The sequence below is a fragment of the Nestor notabilis genome, unplaced genomic scaffold (assembly GCF_000696875.1).
Source record: "Nestor notabilis isolate BGI_N333 unplaced genomic scaffold, ASM69687v1 scaffold16325, whole genome shotgun sequence".
NCBI lineage: Eukaryota > Metazoa > Chordata > Aves > Psittaciformes > Psittacidae > Nestor > Nestor notabilis.
This window is the reverse complement of record NW_009928471.1, coordinates 34329-52176: the sequence shown is the minus strand read 5'-3', so window position 1 is coordinate 52176 and position 17848 is coordinate 34329. Positions and strand designations below refer to the sequence as shown.

Below are 17848 nucleotides of genomic sequence, written 5' to 3'. Positions count from 1 at the left end.
CAGGAATGGTTGCCTCTTAATTCCCTGATGTTTGAGCTTTGTCCTCAAAGACATGGACACTTTGGGATGGATCTATTGGGCTGACCAAGATCACAACCCTATGGTACTTGTGTTCAGAGGATGCTGATGGGATGGTGTCCAGGGAGGGAGTGTGTCCTTCATTTATACACCAGTACATCACAGTCATGCCCTCATCTAGCAAAACTGGGGCAGTCAACACACACAAACCCGCCCGCATCAGCAGCAACTGGATTCCCGTGCGTAAATGTTTTGCTCAGCTCCCTGGCTCAGCCTGCACCTATTTGCATCTCACACCCCCTGTTCAATGCAGATGCAAGAGAAAATGCTTGCTTTGCCACTGCACATGTGGGGTTTTCCATATTTGCCAGCAAAAGCAACCTAGAAATAGGATGACCAGGGAGGGGATTGGTCTTTGCAAACTGAACAGCTCAAATCCAGCTGTCTGACAGCCTACACGTTCCACTTCCTTTTTACAGTTAACTCTTTTTAACTCACTCTTCCCTGCACTAACTCCAACAAGGACTCCCCCCTCAGCAATTGCAGGTATGGCTGCATATCTTGGCATGGGCTGGACTCCTGCCTGTGGCAGCTGGTTGATAAGCAGCTTTGTGACTCTGAAGCTTCTGGTTTAGCTCCAATTACGAATCCTGCTGCACTTCTAAATGCTTATGGCTGGCTTATTTCTAACTTGTAAGGTCCTTGTGCCCTAACCTCTGCGCAGAGAAAACACTTGTCCTTCTCCCCTTTGACAGCAAGGATGTCCTGGGGTATGTGTCATCTGTTTCTAAGAAGCGATTCCTGCTCAGTGCCCAGGTGGAAGATGAATCACTTCTGGGTCTGTGCTTTGGAAGTCATGTTTTGCTGAGCCCAGCCTGGCAATAGGTCAATGAACTCGCTTTTACTGCAGCTACAGCCAGCATTTTAGAGCTAGCAGCTTTTACAACTCGTCACACCACATGTTAACCCTCTAACGTGAGCCACCCCCATGTAGGAAGAGCCATAGCCCTTGATTTGCAACTTTGCATGTTGCTTTAGTAGTTCAGTGGTGCTTTATCTCATCTGTGGCCTCCTTGAGGCTTAGAGGAGCCCAAAGAAAACCCTAAGGCTGGTGGTATCACAGGCTCTGCAGTGCTAGAAAGCCGGAGGTCGAGCTGATTTTCAGAGCCTGGGGTTTGTGTGTCAAAGACAGCGAGCAGCCTGAAAAGCTTTGCTTTTTTATATCTTTTTAGCCCTAAAATAGTAGTGCTAAAGCAGGCCGCCAGGAACTGCAGAGATTTGTTTAAACCACCCTGCCCATCATCCCGGAGACGGGGCTCCGCTGCGGAACGCCGCGCTGCCTCCCAGCACCGTGCCCGCAAGTCCAGAACCCACTTCACTGGGAAGCAGACGCCAGTTGGCAGCATCCTCTCACCCAATTTTAGCTGTCTAAATGTTAGACATCTAGTCTGTGCTAACCATCTAGGCTGTCTGTAGATCAAGTGACGTGAGATGAATTCCACCCAGAACAGTTACCAGCCTGGCTCCAGGAAAGGAAAAATTAAATCAAGCTCTGGTGTGCCGAAGCATCATCCAGCATAGTGGGTGATGGCAAATTTCATCAGCAAAACGAGGCGGCTCTGGGGCTGGGATTTGTTATTTTTGCTTTTTACAATAAGATCCTTCCTGGGAGGAGGAAAACATCTGCCAAGGATGGGCCCAGTGATGATAAACCAGTATCAGCTAGGTGAAAGGATCCTTCTGTATCAGCAGGGATAAACCTCCAAGGACTTTCAAGTTTTCCTCCAAAGATCAGAGATTTGGAACATGAACCCATGTAAACACTAAAATGTGAATAAAGCTTTGTTATGTCACAGAGTTAATAACAGCAATTGGAGCTATAGAAGTAATGGGTGAAGGTTTTCTCCAGCCTGTGATTTCTGGCACTCTGCAGCTCTGATGGTGGCTGCAGCAGAGCACCACCATTCCTGCCCCTCCTTCTTGTTTGTTTTTATCCTTTAACTGTTGTGTAGCAACTCAGGAGTCTTACTGGGAATACAAGGGACAGCTGGTTCACAAATACAATTGCAGCATAATTAATTTAAGCATTAACAATCCATTATTATCTGTTATCGCAGGGTACAAGCTCTGCCTCTCTTGCCATGGAAACCATAGTGCAGGTTACCTAGGAATCCCTCTGGGATCCTTTAAGTGTAATTACTAAGGACTTGGATCAGCAAAAAATATATATGCATTGTTTTCCAGCCTCAGCACTGCGAAAAGTGCTGAAAACTTAGCAGCTCTGTGACGTTTGTGCTGATTTGTCACATAATTGCTAGGAACAGGCTTCTGTGAAACGGTTAAAGAGCATTTAGCAAAAGAAACATAAGGGATTCACTTTGCTTTCTCCAGCGTATTACAGCATCTCTCGTGACTTGAGGAAGGGAGCCCAGGAGATGCTGAATGTGCCTGTGTAAGAAGAATGGGCACTTGATACCAATGTGCAACCGAGGCATGGAAAAACCTGCTTCTGCAGAGAAGAAGTAGCCAAGGTGAATGCAAGGGTTTATCCCAAGCTAGTGTCTCTTAATATCACCCCTGGTTCAGTCCTCACATTACAGGTGCCTGAGTGAGCTCTCTGTTTGGACCTGTACATATGTTTTTAAGACTTGGTTCTCCTGTGGTCAAAAGCTGGTGTTTGACCCTAACTTCTTCAAAGCTAGAAGATGTGAAGTTGGGCTCAAAACCTAATATGAATCCAGGATGACAGGAGCAAAGTCAGCGAGGTACTCTCTTCAGCTACATCAAAGGGCGCCTGAGATTAAAAGGTTTGTAAAAGGACCCTGTCAATTTAAACATCACACTTCTCTCTGAACATTGTTTACCTTGTGTGGTGGCTGGCAATGCCTGCAATCTCTGTACATGAAAGGGATTACAGGAAGAACAGTTTCTGATTATTATGTGGTTTAAAAAGAGGAAATCCCCGAACCATTTGCTTTGTGCATGTGAGAGCTCCTCCTGTGCATGCCACGGCCCCTGTGGCGATGCTTGGACCTGGCTCATCCCTAGAGGTGTATGATGGTAAATGGGAATCTGCAGGACCATCTTCCTCCTTATTCCTGGGAATACCTGTATTCCTGGGATTACCTGTATTCCCAGGTAATTACAGTTTATACTTGTATGGACATGTGTACATGCCATGGCCATTTGGGATTGGGGTTTGAACCTGATTGAGAAAAATAAGGAAAAGCCAGTCACACCTGTGTTAGGAGACCTGGGGAAGGATCCCTCCCGATGGGGGGGAAAATATAAATAGAAAAACCTGAAGAGGAAGACTGAGATAAGGCACAGAGTTTAGTCCCAAGGAGGCTGACACAAAAAAAATCCTCAGGCCGCTTTCCCATCAGCCTGGTCCAAAGGCAGATAGATGGAGCATCTCTGTTCACAGCATGAAGCCCAGTCCGAGATGCAGGTGAAGCTTCACAATTCAGGGGGTGCCCCTTCAGGACAGAGGGAACAGCTAGCTGTTTTTTTAATCTCATTTTACACCCTTTAGGGATAAAGGTGCCTGACTTTTCTGAAGAAAACGCTCCACATGGAGGTCAATCTCTCCAAGAATAACCCCACAGCTGCTGGAAAACAAAGCACCCATCACCCACATCAGCAGGGATGGAGTAAGTACATGCTGCATCCCTCCCACCTTGCTCCATCGAAGCCAGGACTGAATCCCCCTGCCTGGGTACCCTCCCTTGGCCCGGCTCCGGCTGCACAGCGCGCTCCAGCAGAGCCTGTGCTGGATGCAGATTGGCTGCTTCCTCCTCACTTTCCCCAGCGACAGTGAAACCTGCTCGGAATATCTTGATGGAGAATACGCCCCTCACGCAGCGGCCGAGCAGGGAAGATGCTGCAGCTGCTGGAATCCCTCCCTGCCTCCCCGACGGGTACGTGGAGCTGACGAGAGGGTCTCTCTGACATCTCTAACCCAGCAGATACTTGCAAACTCCGTTTGCCGCAACTGTTCGCCCTGGTTTGTTTGCAGTAAGAGGCAGTACTGTTAGCAAACAGCCCGAGAGCACGGAGATCTTACCCAGCAGCTTGTGACAATGGAAGCAAATGCCAGGGGTGGCTGCAGTTCAGTGTTCTGGCTACTGCCCTGCCATCAGGCTTTCTCAATGAGATGAGACAGGGGGATTTTAAACGGCCAAGTCTCGAGCCTACTCACATCTCCAGGGTGCCTTTAGTGAGGTCACAACGTGTCCCTAGAAGTCTTCATCTAAATGTCCGTGGTTGCTCCTGCTAAATGAGGACAGCAGATGAATCAGGCTCCATTCGTGCCTGAGTGCCTCAACACTAGCCCTTCTTGCAGGCACGCTGAGGACCTCTGTGCCTAAAACACTTCTTTTCCCTTTTAGAAGCTGCAGATGTTCAGCACCTGCAAGAAAGGATATATATCCTTTTCATCCCCCCCCAACCCTGAAAATGTGTTATGTTTTGTGGATAAAAGTATTGCTGGCATTTTAGAAAGCCTCTTTCCTTTCCCAGTGCCTCAACAATTCCTCTTTTCCTTTCCCAATCTAAAAAGATCTTTTCAAAGGCTCTCGGAACCCAGGAAGCATGCAGGCACAGGTTTGAGCTTTGCACCTCGTGGGCCTTTAAGGCCAGAAAGGCCAGTGACATTCCTGTAAGTCCCTTAATCTGACAACACCAGCACTGGTCCTTCTGTGTTGGGTTCCATTTTCATCTGCCTGAATGGTGACAATTGATGTGAGTTTGTTCTGTGCATGCAGGGGTCAGTGCACACAGAGGCACAGAAAGATGAGGTGGCTTTAAATGTAATTTTAAAGGGCTTGTATGACTGTAGTGGGAGCTTGATGACCCTGAAACCCTGAAGTCCCCTGACAGTGAACACCAAGCAGTGCAGAATTTCATCAATGTTATTGAGCGCTGGGCTCATGAAATGACCTTTGTAAGAGCAATTTTCAATTACTGATGTGCAGCCCCAATGAAGAGGGGTTCTGGGAGCATCATTTTAAGGGACTGGTGAAAAATGGCTCAGATGAACAAAGTTCCCACAGCTCATATAGCAGCCAAGAGGTCGCATCGTAGCTCATACAGCAACCGAGAGGTCGCATCATAGCTCATACAGCAACCTAGAGCAACATCTGACTTCTCTACAGAGGATGCAGTGTGTGCATCTCCACTGGGGCACACACTGCAAGAGGTTGGACTCCAAGGGACCCCGCATCCCATCCAGCCTTGTATCTAAGATAGAAATCAAGACCAGTGACAGTTGCAAGGCTGTGTTTATGCAAGACCAGCATCCCCAGCCCACTCCCACGAGCCCTGCCAGAGGTGTGCTTGCTCTCACAGCTGGACCTGGCATTCCAGCGCAGAGCCAGCCTCCCGCCCTCACTGGTGGCATGTGCAGAGCTGGGTTTTGGTAGATTATTTCTAAATCAAGCTTAAGCTGCGAGTGTGACCTCAGCTCTGCGTAGGGATACTCCAGGTAGGGCAAAAATAGCCCTACTCAGCTAAGAGCATCCTTCCTGTTCACTGGCAGCACCTTTCTGAAGCAGCCCAGCTGTCTGGGAGATGAGAAATGCCCTTTTCGGGGAGCAGCTTCGCAGATGGCAGTGCCGTGGATCACAGGGAGGCAGGCTGTCATGCAAGCTGAAGCGGCGTGGGCACACACATGTGCACACACACACGTGCGCACAGCCAGCCCTTCCCAGGAGATGTGGGCCGGGGGCGAGCTGCTGGAAGTCCAAAGAGGAGGGGTGTTTCAGGATAGCATGAGAAACAGGGATCTGGGGAATCTGGGGAGCCTCAGTTCTGTGTGAAAAGACCTGGAGCATGAGGATGCAGTGGTTTTGTTGCGGGACTAAGCGTCTGAGTGCCCTGTGCACTGAGTGTGCACCAAGGGAGGTGGCTGTGGGGACTGCGGGGTAAATCCTTCCCTTTAGCTTTCCCCTCCTCTTCCTCAGGGTCTCACGCTCATTGAAGTTCGAAATGCTTTGAGGTTGTTGCTGGTGGGTGCAGGCAGGGTCACAGTGTTAGGCAGGAGGTTGGAACACAAATCACTGCACCTCCCATTCCTCTCCTGCACCTCCTTCCCCTGGTCCCATCCAACCACCCCTCTCTGCCAGGCCACTGGAACAAAACCCTGCTAGCACAGTGCAATTCTTGCTAGAACAAATTGTTGCTGGCATTGTAGGTTATTTAAATCCACATATTATCTCTTCCTCTGTATTACATTAGCTTCCTCCCAAACCTTCGCCATCTGTTCCACCCTCGGTTATGAATGTGAGAAAACTGAACATGCTGCTTCACAGCTACAACACTTTAAAAGTATGATGTGCATCCTAATGGCTTTTCTGTGTGCCTTTCCGTGCAGGCTGTGCCCCTTCCTTAGTGCCCAGGATTCACTCGGCAGAGCAATTAATGTTGTGTTGCATTAGGGGCTATTTACCTCCAACTCAAGCCCTCCTCATCGGGTGGAAGGTTTATATACATGCAGGCTGGGATCTGCCTGCCTTGGGCTGAGTGGGGAGAGACACCAGGGCTGCTCGTTCCAGTGATCTTCCCAGTGAACGTGTGGCTCTCAGCAAGGAGAAATGGTGGTTTCATCCCTCCCTGGGGACCTGTGTCTCTCCCAGCTCCCTGCTGCCTCACGAGGTCACATCATCAGAGGTGCTGGACCACCTGTGAGTCCCACAGTCTTCAACAGGGTTGATGTCTGTGCAATTACTGCTGCTGCTTTTCCCCTCTGGAAGCCTGTCAGGCTCCTAATGCTGCCTGTCATTTCCCTAGTGCTTCACAGGCATCTGCTCTAGCAGGGAAGGACAGCCTGATCTGGCCTTGGCACCCGCTGGTTTGCTCAGTGGTGTGTGCTCAGGGCTGGCTCCACTTGGACCTCTCTTTTTTAATGGACTGGCAAGATGTGTCCTACAGTGCAGTCCACCAACAAACACACTGTGTTCAGCTCCTGTCTAATGCTGTGTGGGTGCTTTTGAGCCTGCGCTGAAGCCTGCAGGAGGAATAGGAAGCCGGAAAGCTACAGGGCTGTGTGTGGGGGTGAGCTATCCACAGCCACAGCAGGGAAACCACAGCATATCTGTAGGTTAGTCCTTCCTGCATCCCAGTTGCTCATGGCTGCAGATGTCCCTGCTCCATCCTGTCTCCTGCCCATTTGCTCTCATCCCTCAGCTGCAGGTGCTGACACCTTTGCTCTGCCAGCATCTGGAGGAGCAGGGATGCTGTAGAGATGGCAAGGACGATGATACATTACAGACCATGATGCTTTTCTACCCCAAAATTTCAGTGTAACTGATAAATGCAATTTCAGTTTCATGATCCCTGTCTCCCAAACAATCAAGCATCACCTTCTGCTGCCTGACAAGGAGATTTAGCTCCTGTCTTCTGCCAGAGCCTGACATGTCATCATCTGAGAGTTACAGGTTTTCCCTTTTGCCTGTGTAGGTATGGCCTGGGCTGTGGGACATCCAGCAGCACGGGATCCCTCCTGTGCTGGGCACTGACTCAACAAGGGGTGGTTTGGCACAGTAGCAGCTTCCCCATTGCTCCCCTCAGATCCCCATCACCTCTTTCGGCAATGCTAAACCAATGGGAAGAACAAGGGTCCTAGATGTAAGTCTAGGAATCATCAAAAACCAGGGCTGGAAAGGATCTGAAAATCACACAGCTCAGCCTTCTCCCAAGGCAGGTTCACCTCTGACCAAGTTATATTTGAGCTGCAGATGTTCAACCAGGTCTCCCCCCCCCCCTGCCTCTACAGCTTCCCCTGGCAATTTATAGTCAGCTCACTGGTAATGGCTAATGGGTAACCACTGACTCTAATGCTTGAATGTAAGCCTGTTCATTGAGAATGTTCTTTTCCCTTCCACTTTGCAGCACTGCTTTAAGTGTTTGAAGATTGCTCTGTCTTCTCTTCCCTAGACTGAACACCTCCAGTAGCCAGTTGGTAATGCGCAGTGTGTTCTTGTTTATCACAAAATGAGGAGCCCAGGACTGGATTTCTCACAAGGGTTATCCTCGAAGTCCCACAGGCTATGCCCCTTCTTAGAAAGTGTGCTTGTGCTCTTCACAGTAGAGTGATAGTATAGTATATAGATAGTATAGATGTAGATGTAGATAGTATAGCTATAGACATAGATATAGACATAAAGACATAGATATAGATAGTGATAGATAGATATAGATATAGATATAGATATAGATATAGATATAGATATAGATAGGTAGTATAGACTGATGTTTGACTGTAGTCTCCTCTACCACCCTGATCTGCAGAGCTCTAATAGCCCACTACCCTTGCTGTACTTGCACATTGCTTTCCCTGCCTTGGTGTCCTTCCCAAATTGCATCCTCTATTCTGCAGTTTGCCAAGACCCTTTCGCATTGCATCCTGGCTGCTCCCAGTACCTGCTCCTGGCTCACATCCACACACCAAAAACCCCCGCCTGTATTGCATCATGCAGATGACTACAGGAAACCCAAGCAGCGATCAGCTCAGGAACACAACCACTTTGCAATGTCCCCTGCTCCGTGACCATGGTTCCCTTCTTCACCTGGGTCAGGCCTCCAGTACAATGCAGTGACAAGGCCACTGCTTTAGCACACGGTGCCATCACATAGCAGCAGAGTGACTGAGAGCTACTACAGGTTCTCATAGTGCCCAGCTACCAGGATTTAAGCACATTCTTCGGCCAGATGAACTTCTGTTGCCATAACTGAACCACAAGGAATCATCACCAACACCTTGCCTATTCCTGCAGCTTTTCCACCAGGTGAATGCTCAAAATCCCAGCAATCATGTTCTTATTGCTGGCCCCGGGGCTGGGTCGCAAAACAAACTCAAACTTGCTGTTCACATCCTCCAGTGAAAAACCTGCTGCTCCCACCAAGCCATTCTGCAGATAAACCCTCCCAGCACATGCTATTGTGAAGGATAGAGAAGGGATGAGCAGAGATTCAAGGCACAAACCCATGATAATTGGGGGGTCAGCTCTGCTGGCAGAGAACCTCCCTTTCTGCACCACTGCATTACCACAACAGCTCTGCAGTGAGCTTCTCAGCCAGATGTCAACACACAGTTTCACCTACTTACCGTACTGGATTTGAGCGCATCCCCATTGTCTTCTTCAGATTCTAGTGCAACAGGTAAAGATTTCTGTGGAGGGGAGAAGGTTAAGTCCCACCTTAGTAGCCGAGGTTCAGCTTTGTCCCCAAATCTCAGGTTTTCCAGTTTCTGCACCGTGGGCTCGGCAGAGGAAGCTGGCCTGAAATTCTCTTTGTTCTGGGACTTAGACCTCAGTCTCTGAACCCCGTAGCCCCGGTCTTCCCCACGGTGGTCATCAGCCATGCTCCTGCAGGGTCCCCCTTTGCTATAGTGTCTTTTTTGGGTGTGAATCTCTTGCATATAAGAATCCATCCTCATGAGGGGCTTCATCTCCATCTCGTAATTGCTCATCTTCTCCTCTTCTAGCTCAAGCAGTTTGGAGCTCCCTGAGCTGTGGTTGTGGGACCTGTGGTGGGAAGTCCATGAAACTGTGGCTGGGGAATCTGTCCACCTCTCTCTTTGCTTGTGGTTGGAGGCCGAATGTTTGTGTCCTCCACTCCGACCTCTGTAGTCTTCAGGGACAGAGCCTGACCCCATCTGTCCGCTGCGCAGTGTCCCGCTTCTCACGCCGCGAGTCCCACCAACCTTCTCTTCACTCCAGCTGTTGGGTCGCAAGTAATCCCCGCCACGTCCCTCCAGCAACATCTGGATCTCCCCACCCCTCTCTTCATCCACCGAGACCTGCCTGGAGAAGTGAGCGCTCTTGTTCCTGCAGGAAGGACCCAGGGGCGGCGTGGAGGAGGGACTGGCAGGGAAGCTCTGCAGCGGGCTGTCATCCGGAGTCAGGTCGGATGGGGTGGTCCCTTTGCGGTACAACTCGGGGCTCTCTTGTTGGAGAGGCGTCCCGGTGGAGAGGACCTCAATGTCATCACTCGAGTTCTGGCGCTTCGGTCTCTGGCATTCGAGCCCTTTTTGTGTAGTCGTTAAGAGGGAAGAGAGAGGGAGAGAGAAATGCAACAAGATTATTTCTATTCTGTGGGCACCCACCAGGTTTTTCATGGCAAAGAATAGGGCTGGTAGTGTTGGACAGCAGGGGAACCGCTAGGCAAGATCAGGACAGCAGCAGCGTAGCACAATAAACAGCTTCTGCTACTAGCCTGAGAGAAAAGGCATTGTCGGTTTTACACCAAACCTGCTATCACCCCAGCACCCGCAGAGCACCACGGTGCTCTGCAGCATGGAAGTAGTTTGGCATCAGCTGCCATCGTCGTCAAGACAGAGGCATTCTGCACTAAGAGTTGTGATTCTCCACCACTGTTAACCCAGGGGCTACCAAGCCTTTTAGAAAACACCTTCAGCTCCTTTAGCCTCCACAGTTCTCACCACCCCTGCTGGTGGTGGGCACCCTCTTTGCTTGGGGATGTGTGTGGAGGACCACAGCCCCAGCAATGTGGGGATGCTGCTTATACTCCAGAGCTGCTGGGATCCATGTGCCCTGCCTATGCTCAGCCTTATAACCCTGCTTTTCCCGGCAGGTCGCAGGGATGGGCAGCTTGCAGCCCTGCCTGAAAAAGCCTGCACTGCTCCGCAGCACCATTCCCATGCTGCGCATGCAGTCACTCCAACCCCGCTATGGGTGTTAAGAATTTTTGGAGACCACCTTTTTCTGTTAGTTCCCATGTGAGCATGAGAGACAAAATGTGACATGAACCCATGTTCTCACCCTGTGCCCTGCATATGCGTGTGTGCTGGGTGTTGCTGGGATCACCCTGTGCCCAGCTCATTGCCCACAGCCTTCATACCTCTCCCTGGATGGGAAATACATCAGCTTTTTGGCTGGGAAGTACAGAGAGTCTCGCCTTAAAGTTTACACGGGGAGATGGTCTCATCTGGGCAGATGTGCAAGCCTCCCATCAAAATTAATGCTTCCATAAAATCCCCCACAAAGCAGATATCAAAGAGCTTTCCTGTCCTGGACACAAGGAGGACATGGACATTTCCCCATGCAGCCCTACTTGCTGGATGTGATGGAAAGCACATGGGTGGCTGTGCCTCACGTGTTCAGGCAGGAACAAGGTAGCATATTGAAGGCTATGTGAATTCAACATCTACCATCATCGGTGCAGAATGTACTTCATCCTTTTTGAGCCCAAGAGTACCCCTCAGACAATGTGTCCCTGGAGACAGGGAGTTGGAGAGTGTTTTCTGCAGGAGTTGAGAAGCTGGCATTAAACATGTCACTTATGCAGAAGTATTTCAAGAGGGTACAAACTAATAGCATTAATTGTCCTTTTACCCTCTCAAGGCATAGTTGTTCCAGCTAAAGCCATGCTAAATTATGTGAACTATTCGATAAATATATTTACTGCCTAATGCCCCTGAAATGCATCTAATTGCAATTGCTATGGCTAGGCAAGAAATGAATCTCAAAAAGGAAGAACTCACCCTATTACCATGGTTTAAAAGTAAATTCTTAGAAACTCTCCACAATTCTGCGAAGTAATTTTCTCTATTGCATCTTCTTGGGGTACTGCTGCTGCTGGTATGTGCCTTTGCCCTCAGCTGTCCCCATGTCCCACCACACCATGGTCTAGACACATGGGAAAAGCTGGGAGTGTGGGCATGGATGTCCCTATGGAAGCATCTGCAGGGGAGGTAAACAGCAACAAAGCTGCTTGGACATTTCCTACTGGGGCAATTTCTCAATGGGAAATTATTTCCTAATGCCTGTCAATTTTTTGGTACTATTTGCTACAGAAAAATCAGTTTTGGGACAATACTCATATTTCACTCTTAGTTTGTTCCCTGTGTTCCAGTTTATCTGTGGAGACTGAGCCTCCTGGGATTTATCTGGAGCCCTCAGGCAGTCCTTGTACTAGTGGGAAATTGCCATGAAGGAGCAAGGTGGAGTTCACCCCCTCCGCCTTCACACAGAATAAGTGTCTTGGGGCAAAAATAGAGACTTGTTTTTGTGGGTGTTGTTCAGATGTTCCTGTTTCAGCCACACTCTCATATCACAGATGGGAAACTGAGGCAGGGAGGGGACAAATGGCTTCACATGAGAAAGCCGTAAAGCCATCTACCGGAACAGGCTCACCTGAGAGTTGGGATGTCCCACTCTATGGCTGATCTTCCCCATTTCAGGTATCCAGGGCTCTTGCTGGAGTTGCAGGGACTTGAAAGCTTCCTACCAGCTCTGATGACCCCAAAGCTGATCTCCAACAGCACAACCAGCCACAAAACAGCCACTGCTCCTGTGCCTTCACACTGACCCCTGGTCCCCCAAGTCCCATGATGGAGCCCCCAAGTCCTATGATGCTCCAGACTTCTCACCCTGGAGACCCACACCAGGGACCACGTTATTAAGCACCCTCACATCCTAAATATTCCCCATCCAGAACTGCAATGAACTGAGCTGAATCTGCTTCTCCATGGGTTAACTCCCTGAGTTCCGCAGCCCTGGGTAGCGCTGCTATGGCACCGCTGCCCCTCCAGCCCCGGAGACCCTCAGGGATGCAGGCGTTTCCTTGCGGAGGAATTCGACAGATGCATGGTGCCGTCTTGCCAGCTTTCAACACCCGAGGATGTGCAACAATTATTCTGAGCTAAAATTAGTCACGGAGCACGTGATGTTCCTGGAAGAACGGTTGTGAGAGCGCGAAGGAGGATGCAGAGCACCAAATCTGGATTTCCAGCAGGATTGAGGCAGCCACGCCTGGCCACAGCATGTTCAAAACCAGATGCATGCCCCTAAGGACCCATGTATGGGATCTGGGAGCAGTGCTGAGCTCCCTGGGGAGTCACCACCAGCATCATCCAGCCCATGGGCTGACCCCACTGGCAGCTGTGATCAGGGCATCCAGCAAAGCCAGGATCAGGGAGGCTGAGAGTGTGGTAGGGATGTGGATGATCCCCACCACAGAGAGAGGTGGAAAGACACAGGGAAGGCAGGGAACCGAGCAAGGCTGGTTTTGTTTTGTGCAGGTAAAAGCCTTGCAGCACTGCTGTGGCATGTCTGGAGTTGCTGGAGCCACTACCTGCAGGTTTGGAGTCTGTGTATGTTCAGATAAGGGCTGTGCTGCAGGGATCACAGAATCATAGAATCATAAAATGGTTTGGGTTGGGAGGGACCTTAAGATCATCTAGTTCTATCTCCCAAATGATCTGGGTGATCTGGACCAGGATATGCCTGTGGGTCTGACAGTGAGGTTGGCATCAACCCCCCTGTGATGTTGTGAGCAGCACAGCACCCACAAAACCTTTTAAGGTGGGCACATCCATAACCCATGACGCTGAGCAAAGGGAGCACATCAAGCACTCATGACCCTGTGCAAGAGAGGCACATCCAGCACCCATGATGCTGAGCAACCGGCTGGCAGGTTGTGCCTGCAGTACTGCACAAGGTGGGCATATGCAGCCCCTGCAAGGCAATGCAGTGTGGTGGTGGCTCACCCTGTCCCTGCTGCAGCTCCCCCAGCCTGAGGTTACGGGGTCTGTGGGGTGATGTGGCTGCTCGCAGCTATTATCTGCCTGAGTAGGTCTCGGATGCTCCCAGGTTTCCCAACTTGTCTTGGACGGTGTGTTTGTTTTTTAATGTGCTCTAAGCGGAAACTCCTTCCCCCCCTCACTTCACTCACACACAACCCACCCAGACGTGAGCACCAGAAACACAAGCCCCAGCACAAGTCAAGCACCATGTCCCCATCTAGAAGCTAGTAAAAAATGTATTACCTAAAAATATCTTTTCAAGAGGTGATTTAAAACCAGCAAAAAGTCTCTTGGCAAGAAGAAATGGAGATGAGGAATATTTCAGGGCTGAAGAAGCCCCTGGGACCATCCAGCCCTGTGAAAAAGCTCAGATCTTCATATACAAATTGGACCTCTGCAGGAGGAGAAATGCCAAGTGGTGTTTGAACAGAGCTCTGCTTTCTACCAGCAAGCAGAGAGCTGCAAAGGGCTCTGCATCCTCTGCCGGGGGGATGCTCAAGCACCCCCAAATGCCCATCTGCATCTACCCATGTCCTGGAGGAGGGTTTTCCACCTCCTCCACCCAGCTCAGGCAGGTTCCTGGCTGGAACCAGACCTCAGCCCCTGTCTGGCTCATCGCTGCTGAGCCGTGGGATGCTCCCAGCCACCCTACGCAGCCTCTGCGGTGAGGTGAGGACTTGTGCATGGGCTGGCTGGTCCAAAGGATGCAATGAGCCCTTTTCCCTGGCCTTGGGGAATGGCACCAACATGAGTCACCAGCACCAGGCCCTTGAGCAATTAAACCGAATGAGTAATCTTCAGTTAGAGAGCTGGAAGGGGGAGAAAATAATGATAGACGCCTCCTAATGAGGGTTTGGTGCAGGAAAACTTCTGAATAAAGCCATTCACATAGATTAATTACTATGTTAATCATTGCTGTAGGGACTTGGAGCTTTCCACTCCCACTTGCAGCAGCCCCTCTCGCTCCTGGATAGGCACAGCCTTTTTGGGGTGAATCCAGCCCATGTACCCACTGACTGCAGACCCCCATCTGACCATGACTTTGCTTTAGCTTCCTCCTCCCTGAGCCCTTCCTGACCCTGAGCCTCCTGTCGATGACCAAAAATTAGGCCAAACCAACAAGAAATATCAAAGATGATGGACGGAAGGAAGAGCCACCAGGCAAACCTCAAACACACATTTCCCCAACACCTTTGCAACTGATTTGCATGCTCAAGTGAAGGATTAACTATCAGTGCATGGGAAATCATGAACCACAAAAGCCATGGGGGTAAAATCAGTTACCACCTCTGAGATCGTTTGCCTTCTCATTTTGCTTTCAGAGCTCTTGTTGGGTTTTTTTCTGTGCAGCCATCAAAGACTACAAATTAAATGAGCGTATTTTGGTGTGAAAAGAGGAGATCTCTGTAACAACAGGACTGCACAGGGTGGAAGTGCTGGATATCGAAAGCCTTGTGCTAAAACCCCTGAAAACTGCTGTCTTGGGGCAGTTTCCCACCCCAAAGAGTCCCTTTGAGGACCGGGGGCTGCAGGCACAGACTGAGGGTGCCTTGAGTCATTTCTGGGGGTTTTGGGTCTCTGAAGGCTGAGGAGGGCAGAGAGTGACATGGGACTAAAGCCACGTTCATGGGTCCGGCCGGCACAGGGACATGCACTGACCGTTCTCCCTGTGCTGGAAGGAAGGCGAAAACTCTTTGGCAGTGATCCTGGCGATCCGCGCTTCCTCCTGCGCTTTCTGCGCCGCTGTCACAGCCGCCTCTGCCTTGGCCCGGGAGTGAGAGGTCCTGCAAGGCAACCAGAGAGACAAGGACCGCGTTAGGCAGCTTCCCTCTGCAGATCAAGGCACGGAGAAACGCAAACTCCCCCCATGAAACCCCTTTGCTCCAACTCCCTGCAGTGGAGGATTCACCAGCCGTAGCTGGGGCTCATTGTAACTAGTGATGTTAAAACAACAACATGTTTGTGAGCTGCTTCTCAGCCTGAAAATCACCTAGGTTGTGTGGAAATAGGGGCAGGATGCTCCCCTGGGGATGCATTACCCCAAAGCAAGCCGGTCACCTCCATGTAATCCCTCTGCAGGGAATCCTGTCCTGACAATCTCTGTAAGCGAGCCCCTGGGCCCGAAGACCTGAATTTTAGTCTGTTGTTGGTTGCTTTTTAACAACAGCAAAAAAATTGTTTGGGATGAAAAAGCGGAGATTTCCACCCCCACCACATTTTGCATAAGATGCTGGGTGTAAATACAAGTGGGGTTTGTCACCAAGAGCAGAGGTAGGAGTGGGGTCTTGCCACGAGTACCGCCTCTACCACCCCTTAACACAGCTTGGCAGAGAGGCTGGACTATATGATCTCCAGAGTTCGCTTCCAACCCTATTGATTCTGTGACTCAGTGATTCAGTGATTCTGTTACCAGGACATTGTTTTTCATCTGGATGTGTGACTGTCCCCTGCACTCACCCATTACCAGCAATTCCCCGGACACTCATGTTGGACAGTGTTCCATCATTTAGGATCTACATCCTCTTATCCGGGCCCCTTGCAGTGCTCCTGCAAACAACCTTTGAAGTCTGGTTTGCCCCTTCCGCTTAGCTGAGCTATCGAGGCACTTTATAAATGCCTGTTCCTACCCACCCTTGTGCAGGCAGCGTTATAAATAGCTCCGCTGATTTCTTTTCCCTCCAAAATCAGGCCCTCCATCTCCTTTAATCATTTTTTTTCTCTCTGTCACTCTCTGAATTCCCTTTAATTTTTCGACATCTGCTCGGAGAGGAGTGCCATTTCTGACAGCCTCCTATAAATGGAAAATAGGGCTAGTAATGTGCCTGCCGTTGCATCGTGCGGCACAAGCCGCGGATACGGAGCCGGGTGTGCGTCGCCTGTGTGCTGTCACCTCTTTGAGCCTGGGCAAGACGCCTGGTCCCTGCTCCCGGAGTCAACCTGTCAACTGTTTTCAAGTGCTGACAAGTTGTCTTTGCTCTAATAAGGGCTTTATGTATATAAATTGCCTGCTTTGGAGTAGCTGAGGGAACAGAGACAACCTATTCCCACAACTATTGAAGGTGGCGGCAGGGATGTGGTAATGCTGTTGCAGGTCCTGCAGGTCCTCTATGACAGATGCAGCCCAAAACTGGGTTTAAATGCTTTTTATACCCACCCTGGGTCCAGTACTCACTCTGCCCAACACTCATGCTGGGCTGGAGGAGTGGACAATCATGTTTATAGCCCCATTCCCTGGCAGGTATCTTGGTTCAGTTCATCCAGGAAGATCAGGGATGCTCAGTGCAGCAAAGTGCTGGGAGAGGAGGCGTGAACTGCTCCTGGTTTTGGCACAAATGTGGTCAGTGCGAAGCACCCCGGTGCCAAGGAGGTGCCACCTGAGGCTTAAAATCAAGATGTTGACTCTCCAAGGTTGTTAAAACCTTGGCTGGCATCTTCCACAGGAGCTTCTCAGTGGTCTGGATGTCAGCTCCCAAAGATCGTCCATCCATTTATCCCTCTGCCATCTCCTTGGACTGAAAACTGCTCAGGGAAGGGACTGTTCCTCCCATACTGCAGCACATTGATAGAGTAGGCTGCTGGTCCCTGCTGGCCTGGTACAAAGGATTAATAACATCTAAGAGTGTCTGGACCAAACTCAGCAGGCAAGATTAAATGGTGCCTCCCTTAACTCCTCCCCAAAGATGCAACCGGAGCAGTTATCTGTCACTTCTTAGCAGGGAAGGAGGCTGGAAGTACTGAAAAGCAGCTTGTGCCACTTCTAAGGGTCCTGGGGGCACACGAAGGTGTCTGCAGAGTGGGAGGTTATGCTGGAAAAGCATACATGTAGCCACCACCCAGGCCACGCTCCCCTCTCCAGCATTCATCACCTCCCTTTTTTTTCAGCAAAATGGGCCAAAATCACATTCCCTGGGTCAAAATCACCATTCCTAGGGGATGAATGGATTTGCACCCCTGGAAAACTCAGTCCAGAGACTTCTGGACCAGTTCATCTCTGTGGACTCCAAGACCAGTCCAGGAACAGCAGCAACTTACGGCTTTGGTGCAGAAAGAGTTAAAAATCAATCACATTAATTAAGCCATCTCCAATCTAAAACATACTCGATACCCACAAAGCGGATGTAACGCTGAGCACTGCACAGAGTCACAGCAGGCTTAATTGTTTGTAATGCTCTCTAAGATGCTTGAAGGAGACGCGCCGTCGGAGTGAAAAGCAGAATTATGGTGATCTATACGTTGCATAATAAAAGACACAAGTATTCCCAAATAAATGCAAGTAATCCAGTT

At 50.1% G+C, this 17848-nt stretch overlaps 1 protein-coding gene across 1 annotated transcript in view; it reads right to left on the bottom strand.

The window, feature by feature from the left end:
• Positions 1–17848, bottom strand: part of JPH3 (junctophilin 3) — a 54543-nt gene that overhangs the window by 2373 nt on the left and 34322 nt on the right. Inside the window, exons 3-4 of the mRNA XM_010014505.1 lie at positions 15224–15348; positions 9125–10044 (exon numbers count right to left, since the gene is read on the bottom strand). Coding sequence (XP_010012807.1) covers positions 9125–10044; positions 15224–15348 — 1045 coding nt within the window. The remainder of the gene's footprint in view (positions 1–9124; positions 10045–15223; positions 15349–17848) is intronic.